The sequence below is a fragment of the Loxodonta africana genome, chromosome 16 (assembly GCF_030014295.1).
Source record: "Loxodonta africana isolate mLoxAfr1 chromosome 16, mLoxAfr1.hap2, whole genome shotgun sequence".
NCBI lineage: Eukaryota > Metazoa > Chordata > Mammalia > Proboscidea > Elephantidae > Loxodonta > Loxodonta africana.
The window spans coordinates 83448019-83469573 of NC_087357.1; the positions used below are offsets into that span (position 1 = coordinate 83448019).

The following is a 21555-nucleotide window of genomic DNA, read 5'->3' on the forward strand; positions in this document are numbered from 1 at the left end:
AATGGAGAAAAGATTTAAGTTGTCAAGGGTTTCATTTTACTCAAAGCCACCATCAATGCTGATGGCACAGTCAAGAAGTCAAACAACACATCGCATTGGGCAAATTTGCTGCAAAAGACCTTTTTAAAGTGTTAAAAAGCAAAGATATCACTTTAAGGAGTAAAGTGAGCCTGATCCAAGCCATGGTGTTTTCAATCGCCTCATACGCATGTGAAAGCTGGATGAATAAGGAAGATTGAAAAAGAATTGATGCCTTCGAATTGTGGTGTTGGTGAAGAATATTGAATATGCTATGGGCTGCCAGAAGAATGAACAAATCTGTCGTGGAAGAAGTAAGGCCCGAATGCTCATTAGAAGCAAAGATGGCAAGATTTCACCTCACATACTTTGGACATGTCATCAGGAGGGACCGGTCCCTGCAGAAGGCCATCATGCTTGGTAAAGTTGAGGATCAGTGAAAATGAGGAAGTCCTTCAATGAGATGATTGACACAGTGGCTGCAACAATGGACTCAACCATGAAAATGATTGTGAGGATGGCGTAGGACTGGGCAGTGTTTCGTTCTGTTATACGTGGGGTCGCTAGGAGTCAGAACTGACTCAATGGCACCTAAGAACAACAAGACACACATAGACACACATGTGTGCCCACACACACACTGCACTCATTCCTCAGCTCTGACTCAAATGCCCAAGCATCTCCTTCAATCACTGGGATTTTCTGAGAAAAATATTTGGGACATTTTTGGAAAAAAATAAAAAAAAGATCCCCCCCCCCTTTTTTTAATACACATACTTCTTCCACCATAGGGGCCTGAGCAAATTTCTAATTTCATTCCTGGGGGCTTCCTTAGACTCAGAGTCCTCTGAAGAAGTAACCATACCTGCCACCTCTGCAGCATGGTTCTGTCCAAGCCGGGGTGTTTCCTGCGAACAGAAAACAACGGAGGTGAGCACAGATCTCTAGGCATGAGGGATGGAGGAAGCGGGGAGTCCCCTGGCTCTGGGCGGCAGGTCATTCAGGAGAGCCGCAGATGCTCCACCTGCCCCCCACAACACAGCGGTGCTCCAGGCAGGGCAGTGAGACCACTGCCCACATCCTCCTGGCCCCTGCCCTGCCTGACTGCAGTTTACATTCCTGCAGACACCACCACACTTACGGGACACCAGGGTACATGGCTAGGTGTGCAGCCTGAGGAGAGGTCTCAGGGAACACAGAAGCAGGGCTGGTCTTCACTCTCAGCCACACCCTGGGACTCCCAAGTCCACAGCCTGTTTTTCTTTGCTCTTCTCTCTTCTTAAATGTGAAATACACGTATGTGGTAAAATCTCTGGGTAGGACAAATGATTAGCATGCTCAGCTGCTAACCAAAAGGTTGGAGGTTTGAACCCACCCACAGGCTCATCAAAAGGAAGACCTGGCGATGTATTTCCCAAAAATAACAGCCACTGAAAACCCTACACAGCACACTACTGCTCTGCTGCACACGGTGGCACCACGAGTCAGAGTCTAGTTGATGGCAACTGGTAGTAAACGTAGCAAAAAAAAATGCAAACCATATTTCCAGAAGGCCATCAAATTGAAGTCTCAAACTCCTGGTCTCACTCCAGAAGTGCCCACAGTTAACAGTTGCTGGTGTATTATTCCAGAAACATGTTACCCAGATGCCTGCGTATATGCTTACAGACTTTCCGCAATTCGACACACAGGGGCCCACGTCATTCACACAGTTCTCTGCTCTGCTCTGTGTGTTTGGCGGTGCCTGTAGCTCCAGTGCCCAGAGCTCACTCCCATCCCATCTCAGGCAGCTCAGCAGCCCTGTACCAAGGCTTCCTTATGGTGTGGCCTTCGCCTGGTCCTGCACTTGTTCTCACCCACACGCCTCCATGACCACTACTGGATAACTCTCCCATTTGGTGAGTGTAATCATGGAAGCTCCTAGCCGTGGCTCGACTGGGTTAAATAGTGCATTTCAATTTTGCTCCACGTTACCAAATTACTCTCTTTAAAGTTGTACCAATTTATAGTTCTATGAATAGAATTAAGAAATTGAAATTGAACAGACAAAACACCGTTTTTGACCAAGCTGGGAGGTAAGGGTTTAAAAGTTCAATAAGATTCCATGTTGGAAGGGTGTAAGCCCTGGGCCTTGCCACCAGAAATCTCTCCTGTGCAGCCAGGACACTCGTTCGTTACCGGCTTGGAAGGGCCCAGTTCCTCAGCTTCTGTGGCATCTCTTTGTTACCTTTCCAGGTCTGTTTCTTTGCCCTTCTGTCTCCGTGGGGCTCTCCTTCTCCCAAGACCTGGTCTTTGCTCAAGATGCTACACCAAACCAAATCGTTTCCCATATGGCCATCATCCCTTCATGCTGTCCATGGCCTCAGTCCCCTACAGGTGCCCACTGACACCACACTCCACGTGAAGGACCTGGGGTAGGCCCAGGGGATGGAATGAAAATGCTTGTGGCCTGGCTGCCCAAGTATCTGAGCAGGGGAAACTCCTTCATCTTCCCATAATGGCTCCACCAGTTACGCCATCTGTCCCAGATGGGCCTCTTCCAGCCCTCCCAGCCCTCTGCACTCAAGCCTTTACTTGGCAGCTTTTCCTTAAGCAGAAAGCAACCACTGGGCTGGGAACTACCTCTCTCCCTCTATTAAAAAAGTCATCTATGTGGCCCATTTTATCCAGCCTTCCCCACCTCACACACACACAAATCGGAACAAAAAAATGGAGGCAAAAAAGGGTCAAATTTATGCTTTAGTTTGCAAAGACTCAAGTGAAAATTTGCTTCTGCTGCACAGTATGAGACCTTGCAGCCGCTCCCTGTTTGGAGGGCAACCTGGCCTTACAAGCCAGCACAGAGCCTGGGCAGGGCCCGGGAGGGGCACCGTCTGAAAAAGACACGTGTTGAGTCTTCTAGAGCTACAACGGTGGGGAGCTGGCGTGAGGAAACCTGCCAATTTTGCTACTTCATTTTAAGAAGTTTGACAGGGGAGGGGTCAGGAAAGAGAGAGGCCGTCTCTGCCATCTTCCTCTTCAGAAAGGGTTCTAGAATTTTATCTGTGGCTTTTGTGATGTTGTCATCAGGCAGAACGTGTGCAGAAGATAAAGGCACTTCACCAGCCCACTTGTTGTTTCGTCGGCTATGAGCTCCAAGGAAGATCCTCATGTCCACCACTGTCTGAGAAAGATACCACTCCCACACTGCCCAGGTACTGGACCAAAAGTGAGTTCTGGCTTTCAAAAATACATGTATGTATATTTTTAAATCGTATGACTCTGAAGGCAATTATGGAACTCTCGAAGTGGTCTAAGTGAATTTTTAACTATCTTGTGACGAATTAAAAAGACTTCTTTAAAAGTTGGTAAACTGCATTGTTTCATCATGAGGGTGTAAGTTTTAAATGAGAGAAGATGCCACAGATGGCTTTACAAAGCCTTCCTGAGGACTGGGGAAGCCACTGGGGCCACAGCACTGGCTTTGGAGTTAGCAGAACCTGGGTCCAAATACTATCTCCACCACTCCTTGACTGGGGCATTGGACAAGACTCTAACCCTCTCTAAGCTTCCGTTATCACCTCCTTGAAACACACAGGTGTTCCATGAGATTAAATGCCATCATGGATCTGAAAAGAGGCTAGTCCATGTGTGGGCATGGAGCTCCCTGGATAGCCTGACTGATAGTTGTTGATAGTTGTTCAGGAGAACAGTCTACTCTTTTCTGCTCTAGGAGGAAGAAGAGTGTAGTGGCAAAAGTGAGGCTTGCTTCCAGGTCAAGACCTTCCTGTGTGACTTTAGAATAATTGTGCGACCTCTGAGTTAGATTACCTGCTTGTCAACCCTCCAATCCACTAGTGGGAGGAGCAGGGTTTGCCTGGATGTCAGTATGGGGTACCAGGAAAGAGTCACAGCCCTCAGGCAACTTGGGATCTAGTTGGGAAGAACTAAGAACTCAAACAAAGAAAGAGAGCTAGGGAGGCTACCTGCCTGACCTGAAGGTGACTTCAGCTTAGGTGGGCCCACAGAGGAGATCATATTCAACCCCCCACGCAGGACAGGTGTCTAACTTCTCCATATTAGGGCTTCAAGGGTCTGCAGCTAGAATAAGCTGAAGTTCATCCTTGTTTTAAGCTGCAATTTTTATCCACATTGCTTCATTTTGAGTCAAATTCACACCTTTCAGCTTCTAGGAGCCCTATAGAAGCTTAGCACAGCTATCTCGTGGCCTTGGGTCTGTCCACACCTCAAGCTACCCAATGTCAGTCCCCTGGGTTGGCCTCCTAGTCACACCTTTGATCCTGCCCCTTGGGACTAACACCGCCACCCTACTCTGGAGCCAGGCTCCCAGAGTGCATGGTAGTGAGTGGTGAGCTACAGGCAAATCCCAAAGACTCAGTTCTCTAGTGAGGTTTCTAGAGCCCTGTAGGTAGGCCTTCAGGGATGGTGGACTGGCCCAGGCCCAACCCTCCCGGCAAGTGTGGCCCATAGCTGCCTCCTCCTGGTCCAGGAAGGGACCTGAGGTGTCTCTGCCCATCCTCTTTACCTCTGGGACTAGGGGGCTAGGTCTAACCCTTATGCTCTGAGAAAATAACCTGGCAGACATCCCAGGAGGGTCCACAGGGAAACCTGGGCTCCCGAGCAGACACATTTCAGAATCCTGATGGCTCTCCTGTGTGACCTATTTACAGAACAGTTATGAGGGTGTGGTGAAATGGGTTAATGAGTAGCTGAGGGATCTGGGTTCCTGGGCTAAGAGGTGTCAGGAAAGCATGGACCACAATGAGAAGAAAATTCCCTCATCTCAGCAAACTGAGAAACGCGTGTCTACTGACGGGTGTGTTCTGCACAGCTGTTCCCTGGGTGAGGCTCCCAGGACGGGAACACATGAGATTCTCCTCTGCCTGTGATGTGTGTGGTATGAGCAGTTGTCAGTGAGGGATGCCGAGAGACCAGTGCTGGAAACACACTCCCTCTCCCCCACTTTTTCTCCTCAGAGGAGCAAATCTGGGTTAACTTGAACTCCAGTTTTCAGATATAGGCTAAGGTCAGTAGAAACCCACGAGGAGACAGGCACTCTTTCAAACCATAGATTCCCTCCTGTATTAACAGAGAATTAACCTTTTCTGTTGTAACTTTCTGTTTTCCTTCATTTCTCTAAACGCAGAAACCCTCCATATAGCTCTAGACCTAATAATAAAATCTAACGACTAACACCTTGCAAATTGCAAAGACTTTTCACCTACTGCCCAGTTTTCACAAGGACCCCATGAAACAGCTGTCATCTCCGTGTACAGCTGGGGAACAGGTATGGAAGTAAGGTGTGTCAGAGACACATGTAATGGATTGCCTGTGCCCAACCCAAGGCCTGGAGTTCCTGGGTGGCGCAACGGTTAACATACTCAGCTGCTAACCTAACGGTGGGTGAGTCGAGTCCACCCAGGGGTGCCTCAGGAGAAAGGCCTGATTTAATTCCGAAAACTCGGCCGTTGAAAATCCTGTGCAGCACAGTTCTACCATGACACTCACCGGGTCCCCATGAGTCAGAGCTGACTCGATGGCGACTGGCTTTTTAAGCCGTGACCCAGCACAGAGCAGGCGTTCAGCGAAGGACTAACATGACCGAGCTGTTCAAAGTAACTGGTGGAAGCAGAGTTCGAACCCAGGTATCCTGACTCTAAAGACCAGGGAAAAAGAGACGATAACAGCAAGATCTTATACCTGATTGGATTAAAAGGCAGCTACCTGACAAACAAATAATTAAACTAAGTGTAATTTCAGACCATTCAGTTAAAAAACAAGCGTTAGCAAATTACTGAATTGCACATCCATGCCACGAACGTTTAGAAGTCTAGAAGGTTTTAATTTTAACAAAGTCTCCATGAGGCTTCTCGAGCCCTGTAGGTAGGCTTACATATTTGCATTTCAAAATGCTTTTATCTTTTTGTATGTATTTTCTTATTTGAAATATTGATTTTATTTTTGCTTATCTATATTTTATGATTTTTATATTATCATTTTCTAATTTAAACTGTGCACTTTTATGTATATTCTAATCAGGAATACAACTGAGAAGTGGGATTTCCTGGGATTTTTAGTTTCCTAATTATCTTCATTTCCCAACTCATTTAATTCCATTTATTTGCAAAATTAAATTATTTGTTTCATTTTATTTAGGATTAAAAACCATAAAATAGTGATGGTATTCATATATTTAAAATTTTTATAGTACATACTATAGCATAAATCACTTCTAATTTTATGACTTATTTCTCAATTTAAATTATTTCATTTTGTGTTTGGTATTTTACCTTTATGCTTGGATTAATTTTGGATTTAAAATTATTTGTTTTATTTTATGTATTTGCTAATTATTTTATTTATTTTCTAATCCATATCTGAGTGGTACAATTTAGAGTATTTTTTCTATTTACACATGCAATTTCCAGTTTTTCTACAATATTATTATTGCATAGTAATTTAATTTTCTTTTGCTAATTTTCTCAATTTCTGAGGATCTAACTTAATGAAAAAACGAAACTAAAAATAAAGACTGTAAATGCACGAATGTCTTCATCGTAGTCTTTCTCGTGATAGCTCTGAAGTGGAAACGACAGGAGACGCGAGCCCCTCCAGGCTCAGCGCGGTGCATTCGTGCAAACGCAGACTTCAGAAACGTTAGGGGCGTAAAAGTCATCAAGGAAAAAGGGTTACAGAATTGTTTTCATAAACATTACTGTGCTTTAATTGTGTAAACAAAGTGTAAAAAGAAACAAAACTGCAAAGAAATAAATTCAAATAGATAAAGAGAGAAAAGGAAGCCCTCGCAAAAACCAAGAGCAGAAAAAATACTTGGACAAATTACAAGGAAGCCAAATCACATTTTACGGCACTGAATGCTGCTGAATTAAGATTTTTGTTTTTGTTTTTTTTTTATAAAAGGCGCGTTTGACTTTTTTCCTGTTGGCAATGTCCACCTCGGACGTTGCTGTTGTGTGGCACGGGGTGGATTCTGACTCTTAGCAACGCTATAGGACAGAGCAGAGCCGTCCTGCAGAGTTTCCTAGGCTGTATCCTTTTGCTGGAGCAGGTCTTTTCTTCTGCTGAGCTGCTGGTGGGTTTGAACCGAGGACCTTTGGTTAGCAGCCAAGCACTTAGCCACTGCACCACCAGGGCTCCTCCACCTCAGGTGGGTCACCATGAGAGCTGGCCTTGTCCTGATACTATAAACGCTATCCCACTACAGTGTTAGGCAAACCCAGGAATAACAGTTCAATAGCCAGAATCCCGAGGCTCACAGGGAAGGCAGGGCTAACAGGAAGCTGAGGCCTCCCAGAGACACTTTCAGCTGTTGTCATGTTATTCAACCTTGTAGGCTGGCATCAAGGTTATGCTAAATAACTCCACCTCCCAAGCCTCTTGTTGCCAGGTGACAAAGTTTCACAGTCAGAAGAGGAACTGGGACAAACTGGGTGAGTTTTGCTCTGGTGGTGGTCCTGCATTTAACGCTTTATTTTTAACTTCGCCAAACATCATCTGCTTCAAACTCTGCTTTTTTCTCTCCTCCTTAGAGTAAGCAACTTTGGAAATGTCAGCTCTCTTGGTGTGCTTTATTTACAAATCCCAGACGCAGGCTAATTCATTATTCAGGAAAGGACACTTGCCAGGAGCCCCAGGGAGGAAGGGCAGTGAGCTGAGGGCCCAGTGGGGTCTTGGTGCCTGAGGGGGCCGTAGGCAAGCTGGGGAGTGGAAGCATGCAAGTCAGTGGGGCTTGGGGGGTCCCACTTGATTCTCCTTCCAAAGTCTGTGTCTCCTTGAGTATTTTGCTGTTCCACCAGCAGCTGGAGACCTTTGGCTGCACTGTTTGCCTTCACCCAAACAATCACCCTTCGAAGAAAGCTGGAATGGGGCTAGTGGTTCCTTCAGGAGGCTCACACCGGTTAAAGTAACTTGAGCAGAGACCTGCCTGGTCAGTGGGCTTCGTAGTGCAGTCCGTCTCATGCTGAGTGTGGTTTACGGTTCGGTGACAGAATTTTCACCTTCCATGTGGGAGACCCGGGTTCAGTTCCTGGCCAACGTACCTCAGGCGCAGCCGCGACCTGTCTGTTAGTGGAGGTTTGCGGGTTGCTATGATACCGAACAGGTTTCAGCGGAGTCTTCTAAACTAAGACAGACCAGGAAGAAAGGCCTGGTGATCAGCTTCTGAAAATCAACCAATGAAAACCCTGTGGATCACAACAGTCTGATCCACAACCAATCATGGGGCTGGCACAGGACCAGCTAATGTTTCATTCCTTGGTGCATGGGGTTGCCATGAGTTGGAAGCCAGCTTGACAGCAGCTAACAACAATACAGGTTTCCTAAACATCGGAACCCATTAGCCATAAGTTAAGTATAGGCTGGGGCTGGGCCTTGGGAGGAGGGACCCGGCGTGGAACCTACTAGAACACACGCCTCATGTCTCTATTCGCCTGATAGGTGTAACGGGGAACAGGAAGCCCCTGCACAGAGACTTTGTGACTTTGCACAACTTATACTTGGCCTCTCAGAGCCTCAGTTATTTCATCTGCTAGTGGAGATAAAAACCAATTCACCAGGCAGTTATAAGGGTTACTTTTTAACTTTGTGAAGCCCCTGAGTGGTCCAAACTGTTAAAATGCTCGGTTGGAGGCCCAAGCCCACCAAGAGGCACCTGAGAAGAAAGTCCTGGCAATCTACTGCCAAAAAAATCAGCCACTGAAAACTCTACCGAGCACAGTTCTGCTCTGACACACACGGGGGTGCCATCGGTCAGAGTCAATTCTACAGCAACTGGAATTCTGTTTGTAAAACGCCTGGCCTGTGTGAGGTCATTAGTGTAGTCCATACACACAGTCTGAAGACAGGAATCTAATTTAAATGTGCTCACAGTGATGCCTGTAGTGTCTTGCTTTGCAGAGGGTCTGGGATAGGGTAGGTTCCGAATGCATTTGTAACCCGTATGGATGTCACGTGCACCAAGAACTGAGTAACAGCTCCTGTGTGTTGCAATGAGGGCTTAGGAAGGAGAAGGAACGTGTGAAAAATCACTCATCTAAGAAGCGGCACAGCTGCATGCTGGGGCAGTTTCCACAGCCTTCTGGAGTGTTAGTCTCAGTCTCTGGGGAAGAAGGAGGTGACATGACAGGGACGAGGCATGTCTAGATGCCAGTTTGTTAGTGCTTGTTGCTTGGTGGCTCCAGCTTCTTCTTGGGCTACAAGTGTCCCCCACTGCTCTCAAATGCCATTAGGCTGGTGACCTGAGGAAGGTGGGGGAGAGCCAAAGTGGGGTGATTTTCCAGGTCTCTCTGCACTGGTAGGGGCAACTGAACCACTCTCCTCCTCCAAATTGGCAAGATCCATTGCCAATTTTCAGTTCAATGCCAATTCAATTTATGGTCAAGTTTTAGATCTCAAGCCCTCTTCCAGTCTCCAATAATGGATCTCATCTCACCCCCAGAGCCAGGGATGACAACCTGTGCATGGCTTCTTTTCCGTGAGAGACGATCCATCAGTATGCGTTTGCCTGGTGGAGGATAAAAGCCCCATGCAGGACCCAGTCCCACTCATGCCAGAGTCTGGGGAACGCGATGATTCAGGAGCTTCTCTGTCTGTCCCAAGAATCAAATTTACTGCAGCACATTAAAAGTCAATTTCTCGTGGAAAAGCCAAACAGCATTTAAGCCCACAGACTGAGCAGATGGTAATGACTTTGACAAGGGACAGGCACTCAAGGTCTCAGGGTTTTATCTGTAAAGTGAGGGTGGATGGGCTAAATAAGATAATGCCCATAAAGTGCCGGCACTCAACAAAAACGAGGAAAGTAGACAGAAAATGCCAAGGCCCACTAGAAGTTTCTGCCTGCTCTTGAGTCTTCCCCTTGCCTGACCCACATATACCACCCAGGACACTGTCTACAGACTTGCTCCTGCCCCATATCCTAAAGCCTGCAGTCTCTCCTCCTCCACCACTGCCCCTTAGCACACACGGCTGTCCTCCATTCTCTCACCTTCCTCCATCTACTCTCACCCCTCTGTCTCCACTGTTCCCATGGCAGCCAGAGTAATCCTTCCAAATATCCACAGTTGGTCATCTGCCCCAGGTCCCACGGTCCACGCTCATGCAGGCCCTGCCCACCTCTCTGTCCTAAACTTCTACCCATTCCTCCTTGCTCTGTGCTCCAACCATACCAGCCCCAAGTTCTTCCCCTCTGATAGGACTTTTGCATTTGGTATGCCCTCTCTCTGGAATGTTCTTTGCCAGACCTTCCCATGTGGCTGCTTCTCAGCTCCCCGCTCAAATGTCACCTTCTCAGGAAGGACTTTCCCAACCGCCCTCATCTAAATTAGCCACCCCTACAACATTCTCCTCCTGTCCCTGGTGTTCCCGTCAATGGGTTTTATTTTTTCACAGCATTTACACCAACTGAAGTGATCTTGGTTTTGTTTGTTTTCTTGATTTGCTTCCTGCCCCCACTGGAATGAAAGTTTCATGAGAAAGAAAATGGTGTTTGTCTTGTTCACTGAATTATCTCCTGACTCAAATAAAAATTGTTGTATGAATGAATAGCTAAATGGATGGTTGGATAGGTGAGTAGCTTGGGCTGTAGGGAGCTCTAGACGTTAAAAGTGCGTAAAAGGATAACCATACCTACAAGTTGCTATTATTGCCATCATTAACTTCCTTTTATTATTATTATTTGTAATTTCTAAGTGTTTAAAAGGTTGCAATGACTTTGTGTTTGGGAATTAGCAGAGATTGTTCCCCAAGTCCTAAATCTGGTATTAACAACCAGTGAACTGTCCAGGGACTGCTAATTTGAGGGAGACAATCTGGTGCTATTGGACGAATCCGGCAGTATTTGTTGGTTGTCATACAATCTCGCTCCTTTGTTATAGCAGCAGTTACCGTTCATTGAGCACCTACTGCATGCAAGTCACTTACTGCCTGATTGTAACCTCACTTACTCTTTACAAGGACCCCTGATTCATTACGCTTTCTCTATTTTGTAGCTCAGTAAACTGAGGTCAGATACGTTATGTGATTAAAACAAGGTCAGCAGTGGAGGTGAGGCTGGACCCATCTCCATTTGCCTCAAAGCCCCTCTGCCTGTGGCCACAGCCTGCCTTCTACAGTACTTATGCCTATTTCTATCGAGCACCTTTACATACAACAGAAAGACAACTAACACATGGGCGACTGTTCCTATCTGGGAAACGTTCAATGCCTGTCTTGTCCAAATAAAGCACTTCCTGCTTTTATTGCCATCACTTGGCAAGTAATGCCTGGGTCTGAAGTCTGTGTCCTGTTCACCTGGCCAAGTGGCTTCTCTGAGACTCAGTTTCCTGACCTGCACAAGGTGGAATGGTGGTGAGGGGCAGAAAAAACGTGTCTGACTGGCAGGAGCAGTGCAGAAAGCACGTCAGCTTAAGCTGCATTAACGCTTAAGGCGCCCCACGATTATCTACACTTCCTCCACTTTCCCTTGTGTTTGTGTGTTTTGAACGTGTTAGTTGATGAACAAGGCACATCTAGTCTGTTCCTTAAACTAATAATCTTAACATTTTATTTTAATTGTAAGGCACCTATTCCCTTTGGTTCTTTTAACAAATCCAGTTAAAACAGAGTACACTTGGAATTACCAGATAAAAATGCTATTAAATCAATAAGAAATCATAATCTTCTGTTGTTGGGCCATGTGACCCCCTGGGAACTTTTGCTCCAAATGAAAGTTGAATTCTTATTACCCTTGAGGGGGCAGGGGACAGTTGGACAGACCACAGCTTCCTGGGGAGCACGTGTGCAGGGCCACACTGGTGCTAAGACACAGAAGTAAATCATATTTGACCTAGACCTGTTGCCATGGAGTGGCTCTCAACATTTTGTAGCATTTCCAAAATTGATGTCAGAGACCCCCCAAAACCTGGGAGTTCTTATAAACTTCAGCCTCTGCTCTCTAAATCTCATCTGTCCACGTCTCCTCACCAACACTGCCAGAGCTCTGTGGAGCTAATGTGAGCTCTTCGGTCTTTCTGCCTCCAGGCTGCCCCCTTCCTAGCAACTGTCTTTCCACCCACAGGAAAGGAGGGTTCAGGGTAATTCAGCTGTGGGCAGTTAATCAAAAAAATAAATCCACTTTGTGTTTGTACCTACATGAGTTTATGTTTCCAAAACCAGTTAACACCTGAAGTAGCAGCACACAGTTCTTGGCAGAGCGGTGCTGGATAATGGTGATTCCCTCTCCCCCTCCCAGTCTACCTGAGTGAAGAACCAGTGCCGACTGCAGAGCTCTGGCCAGAGGCCCCAGACACACCCACTCTACAGACAGGACCCAGAGCCACTGCCCACTTTTCCACCATCCCTCTTCACTGCACCTGAGAAGGTGCGACACCATCTCACTTGGAAGCAAGCAGACCCATCTGGGGAAGGGGTGGAGGGCACAGAGAATGAGGCATTTGAAGCCACATGCGAAGTCACAGCAGAAGGAAGGCCAACCCATGATCTGCCTGGGGGATGGGTATCATGAGGGTCAAGAGGCAGAATAAATGAAATTGCTTTTGAATGAGTGAATTTGTTTGGTACGGTTCGCATGTATTTCTCTTAAGAGATGTTCTACGAGCAAAAGATATTTCTTATCTGCATGGCATGAAGCTTCCTATCAAGTGAGTCCCAGGCACTGGCTATGAAATGGCAGTGACTTTGGGAATTTCAGTCCTACTGTGTGTCTGTCCTGTGTCTCAATGTATCAGGCAAAAAAATGAAAAAACCATCATGAGAACATGTTAGCAAAATATTTAGAGATACCAGATATGCAGAAACAAAGTCAGTCTTATTTAAAAATGTAGTTAAAGATACACGAGTGTGGAGTACCAGATAAGTCCTATCATCAGAGTGATGGTAATAATTTTATAACAGGAAAATGCTTGCAGATATTTCAGTGGCATTAAAATATAGACAGCCATTATATTTCTAATTTAAATATCCATGGGGTGTCCTACCATGCTGTTTGATTCACGACAACTAGATAGAAAAATTAATTAGAAATTAAAGTCAAATCAACGGGTCCAGTTTTTCCAAAGGATGAAAAACAATTTTACAAGACAAAAAGACAAAATAGATTTAGAAACCTCTTATATTTGAATTTCTACACTGTTCATGTGAAATGAGATTATCATCTATCTATAAACCCATTTATCCATCCATCCACCCATCTACCCATCCATTCATGCCATGCATGTATCTCTCTCTCTCTATCTACTCATCTATTTACAGCTCTTTCTCTCTATTATTGTCATCCCTCCTTGTGTGGGTTGGTCGCATTCTGACATTAAACAATTCTACGAATTGATAACAATAGGCCATCTAACCAGTTTGAGTTATATCAAGAGATCAAACTTCTTTTGCCAACACTTATTGTCCTCCTCAATTGGCAGGCCTGGGCAGGATGCTGGCCACAAAGAGTTGAATGACAGAAGGGCTGTCCCTGGCCTTTGGTGACTCTGAGACAGGGGCCCTGCCACTGGTCTGTTTCTAGTGCTTTAGTGATCTGTTTCTAGCAACTTTAGGGGGTCCGAATAGACCCCTTCCTTCCATAGCCAAGAACAAGAGTCCCCGCCCAGGGTAGGGTGGCCTTGAGGAGAAGCATGAAGGGAAGGCCTGAGGCTGTCTGGGGACCCAGGCTCTCTGGGGTAGAGGTGAAGTGCGTTATTCCAGTCAGCCTTCTGTTTGTCCATGTATAGAAATAAGCCTGCTGGAGTTTTGATTGGAATTGCATTGGTCTTTAGATCAAAACAAAAGTTATTGCTTAAGGGGCACTGCATCTCTGTTAACATTCAGAGGGCCTATTGGATGGAGTACTTCACACACAGCTCACATAGCTTCCTCACCATCATCAGTCAGAGCTGAGAGGGTTCCTTATCACTACATGAGTGTGCTGCTGGGAGCAGGTCAGTGGACCCAACTAGCCGGATTTCTAGTCTACTGGAAGCACCACTGCCCATCTCGGTTCCCCCTAACCCATGCTTGGTGTGTTTGGCCTCCCTGAGCTGAGCTTTATCCTAAATGTAAGAAACACCAAGGACTACTAAAACTTTTGGGTGCTTGAGGGAATCCAGAGACCAGAATTGGTGACAATCTAGATTTTACCGCCTTGAGCTTGGTGCTGGGTCTGTTAATTGCTTGCTTGTGTAGCATAGAGAATTAGTATATAGCAGGCACACAGTACACAGATTCATTGAGTGAATATACAGCGGGCACACAGTACACGAATTCAGTGAATGAATATATAGCAAGCACACAGTACCTGGATTCAATGAGTGAAAAAATGGATGAATGTTTGATAAACATGTGGACTTGGCTTAAATTAGTCCCTAATATGGATCATGGACAAAGGAAACTTCACTACTTGTTCAGGCCCCTGGGATAGGGCTGCCAAACAACACAGAAACAGCAACACTATCTGGGTCATACATACACTAAAAACTACTCATTGTTCATCTCAAGTTCAAATTTACCTGCACATCATGTATTTTTATTTACTAAACCAGGCAACACTATCAAGGGGAAGTCATTCATAAACATAAAATCAGAACGCAAGCTTCCCTGTTCTTAGTCTCAAGTATAATAGAACAGTGTTTCTGGCATGCCACCTGAGAATAGCTGTTCCCCACAGTGTACACAACATGGTCCCTGCGCACACACATTGTAGAGAGGCATGCTGTATAATCATACCACAGCAGTACCCAGACGGTGTGCATTTGGATGCCCTTTAAAGGGCAGAACAGGACTCTGTGGGGGGTAGAGAGGTCACAAATTTCCAGGTAAGCTGAGCAAGCAGTTATGGTAAGAGTGATAGAAAAAGAATAGAAAACAGTCCAAGGTATTCTTAAGTTTTCTGAAAACTGACCTGGAATGTATGAAGTATGAATCTAGGAAAATTGGAAATTGTCAAAAACGAAACGGAACACATAAATATCGATATCCTAGGTATTAGTGAGCTGAAATGGACTAGTATTGGCCATTTTGAATGAGACAATCATATGGTGTACTATGCCAGGAATGACAACTTGAAGAGGAATGGTGTTGCAGTCATCATCAAAAAGAACATTTCAAGATCTATCCTGAAGTAAAACGCTGTCAGTGATAGGATAATATCCATACGCCTACAAGGAAGACCAGTTAATGTGACTATTATTCAAATTTACACACCCACAGCTAAGGCTAAAGATGAAGAAACTGAAGATTTTTACCAACTTCTGTGGTCTGAAATTGATCAAATATGCAATCAGGATGCATTGGTAATTATTGGTGATTGGAATGCAAAAGTTGGAAACAAAGGTCGGTAGTTGGAAAAAGTAGCCTTGGTGATAGAAACAATGCTGAAATCGAGTGATAGAATTTTGCAAGACCAATGACTTCTTCATTGTAAATACCTTTTTTCACCAATATAAATGGCAACTATACACGTGTACCTCACCAGATGGAATACACAGGAATCAAGTCAACTACATCCGTGCAAAGAGATGACGGAAAAGCTCAATATCATCAGTCAGAATAAGGCTAGGGGCCAACTGTGGATCAGACCATCAACTGCTCATATGCAAGCTCAAGAAGAGACTGAAGAAAATTAGAAGAAGTCCATGAGAGCCAGAGTACGACCTTGAGTATATTCCACCTGAATTTAGAGACCATCTCAAGAACAGGTTTGATGTGTTGAACGCTAATGACTGAAGACCAGATGAGTTGTGGAATGATATCAAGGACATCATACATGAAGAAAGCAAGAGGTCATCAAAAAGACAGGAGAGAAAGAAAAGACCTAAATGAATGTCAGAAGAGACTCTGAAACTTGCTCTTGAACATTGAGTCGCTAAAGCAAAGGGAAGAAATGATGATGTAAAAGAGGTGAACAGAAGATTTCAAAGGGAGGCTCGAGAAGGCAAAGTAAAGTATTATGATGACATATGCAAAGACCTGGAGGTAGAAAACCAAAAGGGAACAACACGTTCAGCATTTCTCAAGCTGAAAGAACTGAAGAAAAACTTCAAGCCTCGAGTTGCAATACCAAAGGATTCCATGGGGAAAACACTGAATGACACAGGAAGCATCAAAAGAAGATGGAAGGAATACAGAGTCACTATACCAAAAAGAATTGGTTGACCTTCAACCATTTCAGGAGGTAGCATATGATCAGGAACTCATGGTACTGAAGGAAGAAGTCCAAGCTGCACTGAAGGCATTGGGAAAAGACAAAGCTCCAGCAATTGACAGACTATCAATTGAGATGTTTCATCAAACAGATGCAGCACTGGAAATGCCCACTTGTCTATGCCAAGAAATTTGGAAAGCAGCTACCTGGCCAACAGACTGGAAGAGATCCATATTTATGCCTATTCCCAAGAAAGTGATCCAACCGAATGCAGAAATTATCAAACAATATCATTAATATCACACGCAAGTAAAATTTTGCTGAAGATCATTCAAAAGCAACTGCATTGGTATACAGACCGGGAACTGCCGGAAATTCAAACTGGATTTAGAAGAGGATGAGGAACCAGGAACACCATTGCTGATATCAGATGGATCCTGGCTGAAAGAATACCAGATGTCTACCTATGTTCTATTGATTATGCAAAGACATTCAACTGTGTGGATCATAACAAATTATGGATAACATTTCAAAGCATGGGGATAATTGTGCTCATGAGGAGCCTGGACATTGACCAAGAGGCAGTCATTCCTACAGAACAAGGGAATACTGCATGGATTAAAGTCAGGAAAGGTGTGTGTCAGGGTTGTATACTTCACCATACCTATTCAATCTCTATGCTGAGCAAATAATCCGAGAAGCTGCACTATATGAAGAAGAACAGAGCATAAGGATTGGAGGAAGACTCATTAACAACCTGCAATATGCAGGTGATACAACCTTTCTTGCTGAAAGTGAAGAGAACGTGAAGCACTTACTGATGAAAATCAAAGATCACATCCTTCAGTATGGGTTACACCTGAACATAAAGAAAACAAAAATCCTCACGACTGGACAAATTAGCAACATCATGATAAATGGAGAAAAGATTGAAGTTATCAAGGATTTCGTTTTACTTGGATCCACAATCAACACTCATGGAAACAGCAGCCAAAAAATCACCTAATGCACTGAATTGGGCAAATCTGCTGCAAAAGGCCTCTTTAAAGGTGTTGAAAAGCAAAGATGTCACCTTGAGGACTAAGGTGCGCTCGACCCAAGCCACGGTATCTTCAATCACCTCATATGCATGTGAAAGCTGGACGATGAATAAGGAAGACTGAAGAAGAACTGACACCTTTGAATTATGATGTTGGCAAAGAATATTGAATATACCATGGACTGCCCAAAGAATGAACAGATCTGTCTTGGAAGAAGTACAACCAAAATGCTCCTTAGAAGCAAGGATGGCGAGACTACGTCTCACATAGTTTGGGCACGTTATCAGGAGGGATCAGCCTCTGGAGAAGGACATCATGCTTGGTAAGGTAGAGGGTCAGCAAAAAAGAGGAAGACCCTCGATGAAATGGATCAATGCAGTGACTGCAACAATGGACTCAAGCATAGCAATTGTGGGGATGGTGCAGGACCCGGCAGTGTTTCATTCTGTTGTGCATAGGATCACTATGAGTCGGAACTGCTTGATGGCACCTAACAACAACAACATTTTAAAGTTTTCTAAAAATTATTTTTTATATTTACTTAGAGTAAAATTGCTTTTTTTTTTTTGCGTATAGTTTGCTGACTTTAACATAGAGATTCATGTAACCTCCACCACAGTCAGGATATACAGTTCCATCACCCCAGAAAACCCACTGATGCTGCTTCTTTGTAGTCAGACCTTCCCCCCACCCCTAATCCCTGGCAACTGCTGATCTGTTTTCTGTCCCTTATAGTATTAGATGTTCCAGAATGTCATATAAATGGAATCATTCATAATGCATCCTTCTGACATTGACTTCTTTACTCAGCAAAATGCTTCTGAGACTCATCCAACTTATATACATAAATAGTTTTGTCCTCTTTATGCTGAGTAGTATTCCATTTAAGGATGTACCACAATTTCTTAATCCATCCATTGAAAGACATTTGGGTTTTTTCAGTTTTGGCAATTATGGATGAGGCAGCTACAAACACATGGGGACAGGTTTTTGTGTGAAGATACATATTTTCCCCCTAGGGTAAATACCTAGTTTAGAGAATCCTGGGTCACATAAGTGTATGGTTAGTTTTTTAAGAAACTGTCAAACTGTTTTTCAGAGTGACTCTACCATTTTGCATGCCCGCCAGCAATGTATGAGCGTTCCAGCTGCTCTAGTTCCTCACCAACACTTGGTACTTCGTACTCTCAGATTTTATGTTTTTAAATTTTAGACATTGGTGTGTAGTGGTATTTCATGGTGATTTTAATCTGCAATTCCCTAACAGCTAATGATGCTGAGCAACTTTTCATAGGTGTATTTGCCGTTCATATATCTTCTACGGTGAAATGTCTCTTAAATCTTTTGGTCATTTTTTTAAACTGTGCTGTCTGTTTTCTTACTGTTGAGTTTAAGAGTTCTTTATATATTCTGGATACCAGCCCTTTGTCAGATATGTGATTTGCAGATATGTTCTTTCAGTCTGCAGCATATCTTTTCATTGTCTTAACAGTTCTTTTTCCCCCACTGGGTAAGAATTTTTAATTTTGATGAAGTCCAAATTACCAATATTTTCTCTTATGGATTGTGCTTTTGCCTAACTCAAGGTCATGAAGATTTTCTCCTAAAAGTTTTATAGTTTTACGTTCAGATCTGTGATCCATTTTTAAGTTAATTTTGTATAAGGTTTTTAGGTTAAGGTTAAAAGTTTTGCATATAGATAATCAATTATTCCAACACTATTTGTTGAAACAATCATCATTTTTTCATTAAATTGTTTTCAAACTTTAAAAAAAAATCCATTGGTCTTATTGGCAGTATTTGGTCATTCTATTCTGGACTCTATATTCTGTTCCTTTGATCTCTGTGTCTATCTCTCACTAGTACCACACTTCTGTAATTATCTAGTAAGTTTTAACATTAGGCAGCATGGATCCTCCAACTTTATTCTTTTTCAAAATTATTTTGGGCTTCTAGTTCCTTTTCCTTTCAATATAAATTTTAGAACCTGTATGTTCGTGTATACACATAATCCTGCTGGGATTTGGATTAGAATTGGATTGGTCTTTAGATCAACTTGGAGGAGAACTGACGTTTTAACTACATTGAGTCTTCCGACTCTTTAACGTGGTATGTTTCTCCATTTATTTAGGTCTTCTTTCATCGGTGTTTTGTAATTTCATCACAGAAATCCTGTATAGTTTTTCCTAAGCTTATACATAAGTATGTCATTTTTTGAAGTATTATTATATTTAAAATTTTGTTTTTCAATTGTTCATTGCTAGTATATAGAAATGTAATGGAGTTTTGTGTGTTGACCTTGTATCCTGTGACCTTGCTAAACTCACTTTTTAGTTCCAAGAGTGTTTTTGTAAATCTGGTGGGATTCTCTATGTAGATAATTAGGTCATATGTGAATAGCGGAAGTTTTAGTTCATTTTTTCCTATCGGTATGCCATCTATTTCTTTTTCTTGCTTTACTGCACTGGCTAGAATTTCCAATACAACGTTAAAAAGGAGTCTGAGAGTTTACCTCTTAGTCTTGTTCCTGCACTTAGGGGGAAAGCATCCACTCTTCCACTAGTAAGTATGATATTAACTGTACATTTTTTGGTAAATGTCCTTTATCAGGTTAAGGAAGTACCCTTCTATTACTGTTGGTTAGGAATTTTTAGTCTTGAATTAAAAAAAAAAAACAAAACTCCATTGCTGTTGAGTTGATTCCAACTCATAGCAACCCTATAGGACAGAGTAGAACTGCCCCCATATGGTTTACAAGGTGGATGCAAACTGCCAACGTTGAATGAATGTTGAATTCTGTCAAATATTTTTTTCTGCATTAATTGATATAGTCATGTATTTTCTTTCCTTCTTGTCTCTTAATATGCTGTATTTAGCTGATTAATTTGCAAATATTGAAGGAAACTGGTGTTCTCACCTGCTTGTCATGTTGTTTGTTGTTAGGTGCCATCGAGTCGGTTTTGACTCACAGCAACCCTATATACCATCACCATAATCATTGTTATTACCGAGCCCATTTTTGCAGCCACTGTGTCAATCTATTTCACTGAAGGTCTTCCTCTTTTTCACCAACCCTCCACTCTACGAAGTATGAAGTCCTTCTCCAGGGACTGGTCCCTCCTGATAACATACCCAAACTATGTGAGACAAAGTCTCACTATCCTTGCTTCTAATAAGCATTCTGACTGTACTTCCTCCAAGACAGATTCGTTCATTCTTTTGGCAGTCCATGGCATATTCAGTGCTTTTTGCCAACACCATAATTCAAAGTCATCAACTCTTCAGTCTTCCTTAGTCATTGTCCAGCTTTTGCATGCATATGAGGCGACTGAAAACACCATGGCTTAGGTCAGACACACCTTAGTCCTTGAAGTGACATCTTTGCTTTTTAACACTTTAAAGAGGTCTTTTGCAGCCAATTTGCCCAATGCAATTCATTGTTTGATTTCTTGACTGCTGCTTCCATGGGTGTTGATTGTGGATCCAAATAAAATGAAATCTTGACAACTTAATATTTTCTCCGCTTACCATGACGTTGCTTATTGGTCCAGTTGTGAGGATTTTTGTTTTCTTTATGTTGAGGTGTAATCCATATTGAAGGCTGTAGTCTTTGATCTTCATCAGTAATTGCTTCAAGTCCTCTTCACTTTCAGCAAGCAAGGTTGTATCATTTGCATATTGCAGGTTGTTAATGAGTCTCCCTCCAATCCCCATGCTGCAGTCTTTTCATATAGTCCAACTTCTCAGATTATTTACTCAGCATACAAATTGAATTGGTATGGTAAAAGGAAAACGCTGACACACACCTTTCTTAACTTTAAGCCACGAAGTATCCCCTTGTTCTGTTGGAATGACTGCCTCTTGTTCTAAGTACAGGTTCCTCATGAGCACAATTAAGTGTCCCGGAATTTCCATTCTTCACAATGTATCCATAATTTGTTATGACCCACATAGTCAAATGCCTTTGCATAGTCAATAAAACACGGGTAGACATCCTTCTGGTACTCTCTGCTTTCAGCCAGGATCCATCTGACATCAGCTATGATATCCCTGGTTCCACGTCATCTTCTGAATCTCACTTAAATTTCTGGCAGTTCCCTGTTGACATGCTGCTGCAGCTGCTTTTGAATGATCTTCAGCAAAATTTTACTTGCGTGTTATATTAACGATATTAATAATTTCTGTATTCAGTTGAATCACCTTTCTTGCGACTAGGTATAAATATGGATATCTTCCAATCAGTTGGCCAGGTAGCTGGCTTACAAATTTCTTGGCATAGATGAGCGAGCACTACAGCACTGGATCTGTTTGTTGAAACATCTCAATTCGTATTGCATCAATTCCTGGAGCCTT

General features: G+C 43.4%; 1 protein-coding gene across 10 annotated transcripts in view; it reads right to left on the bottom strand.

The window, feature by feature from the left end:
- The window catches only part of WDFY4 (WDFY family member 4), a 415213-nt gene that overhangs the window by 49852 nt on the left and 343806 nt on the right, over nt 1-21555 (bottom strand). For all 10 annotated transcript variants that reach the window (XM_064269860.1, XM_064269858.1, XM_064269857.1 and 7 more), the window contains one exon: nt 884-926. In XM_064269860.1, coding sequence (XP_064125930.1) covers nt 884-926 — 43 coding nt within the window. The remainder of the gene's footprint in view (nt 1-883; nt 927-21555) is intronic.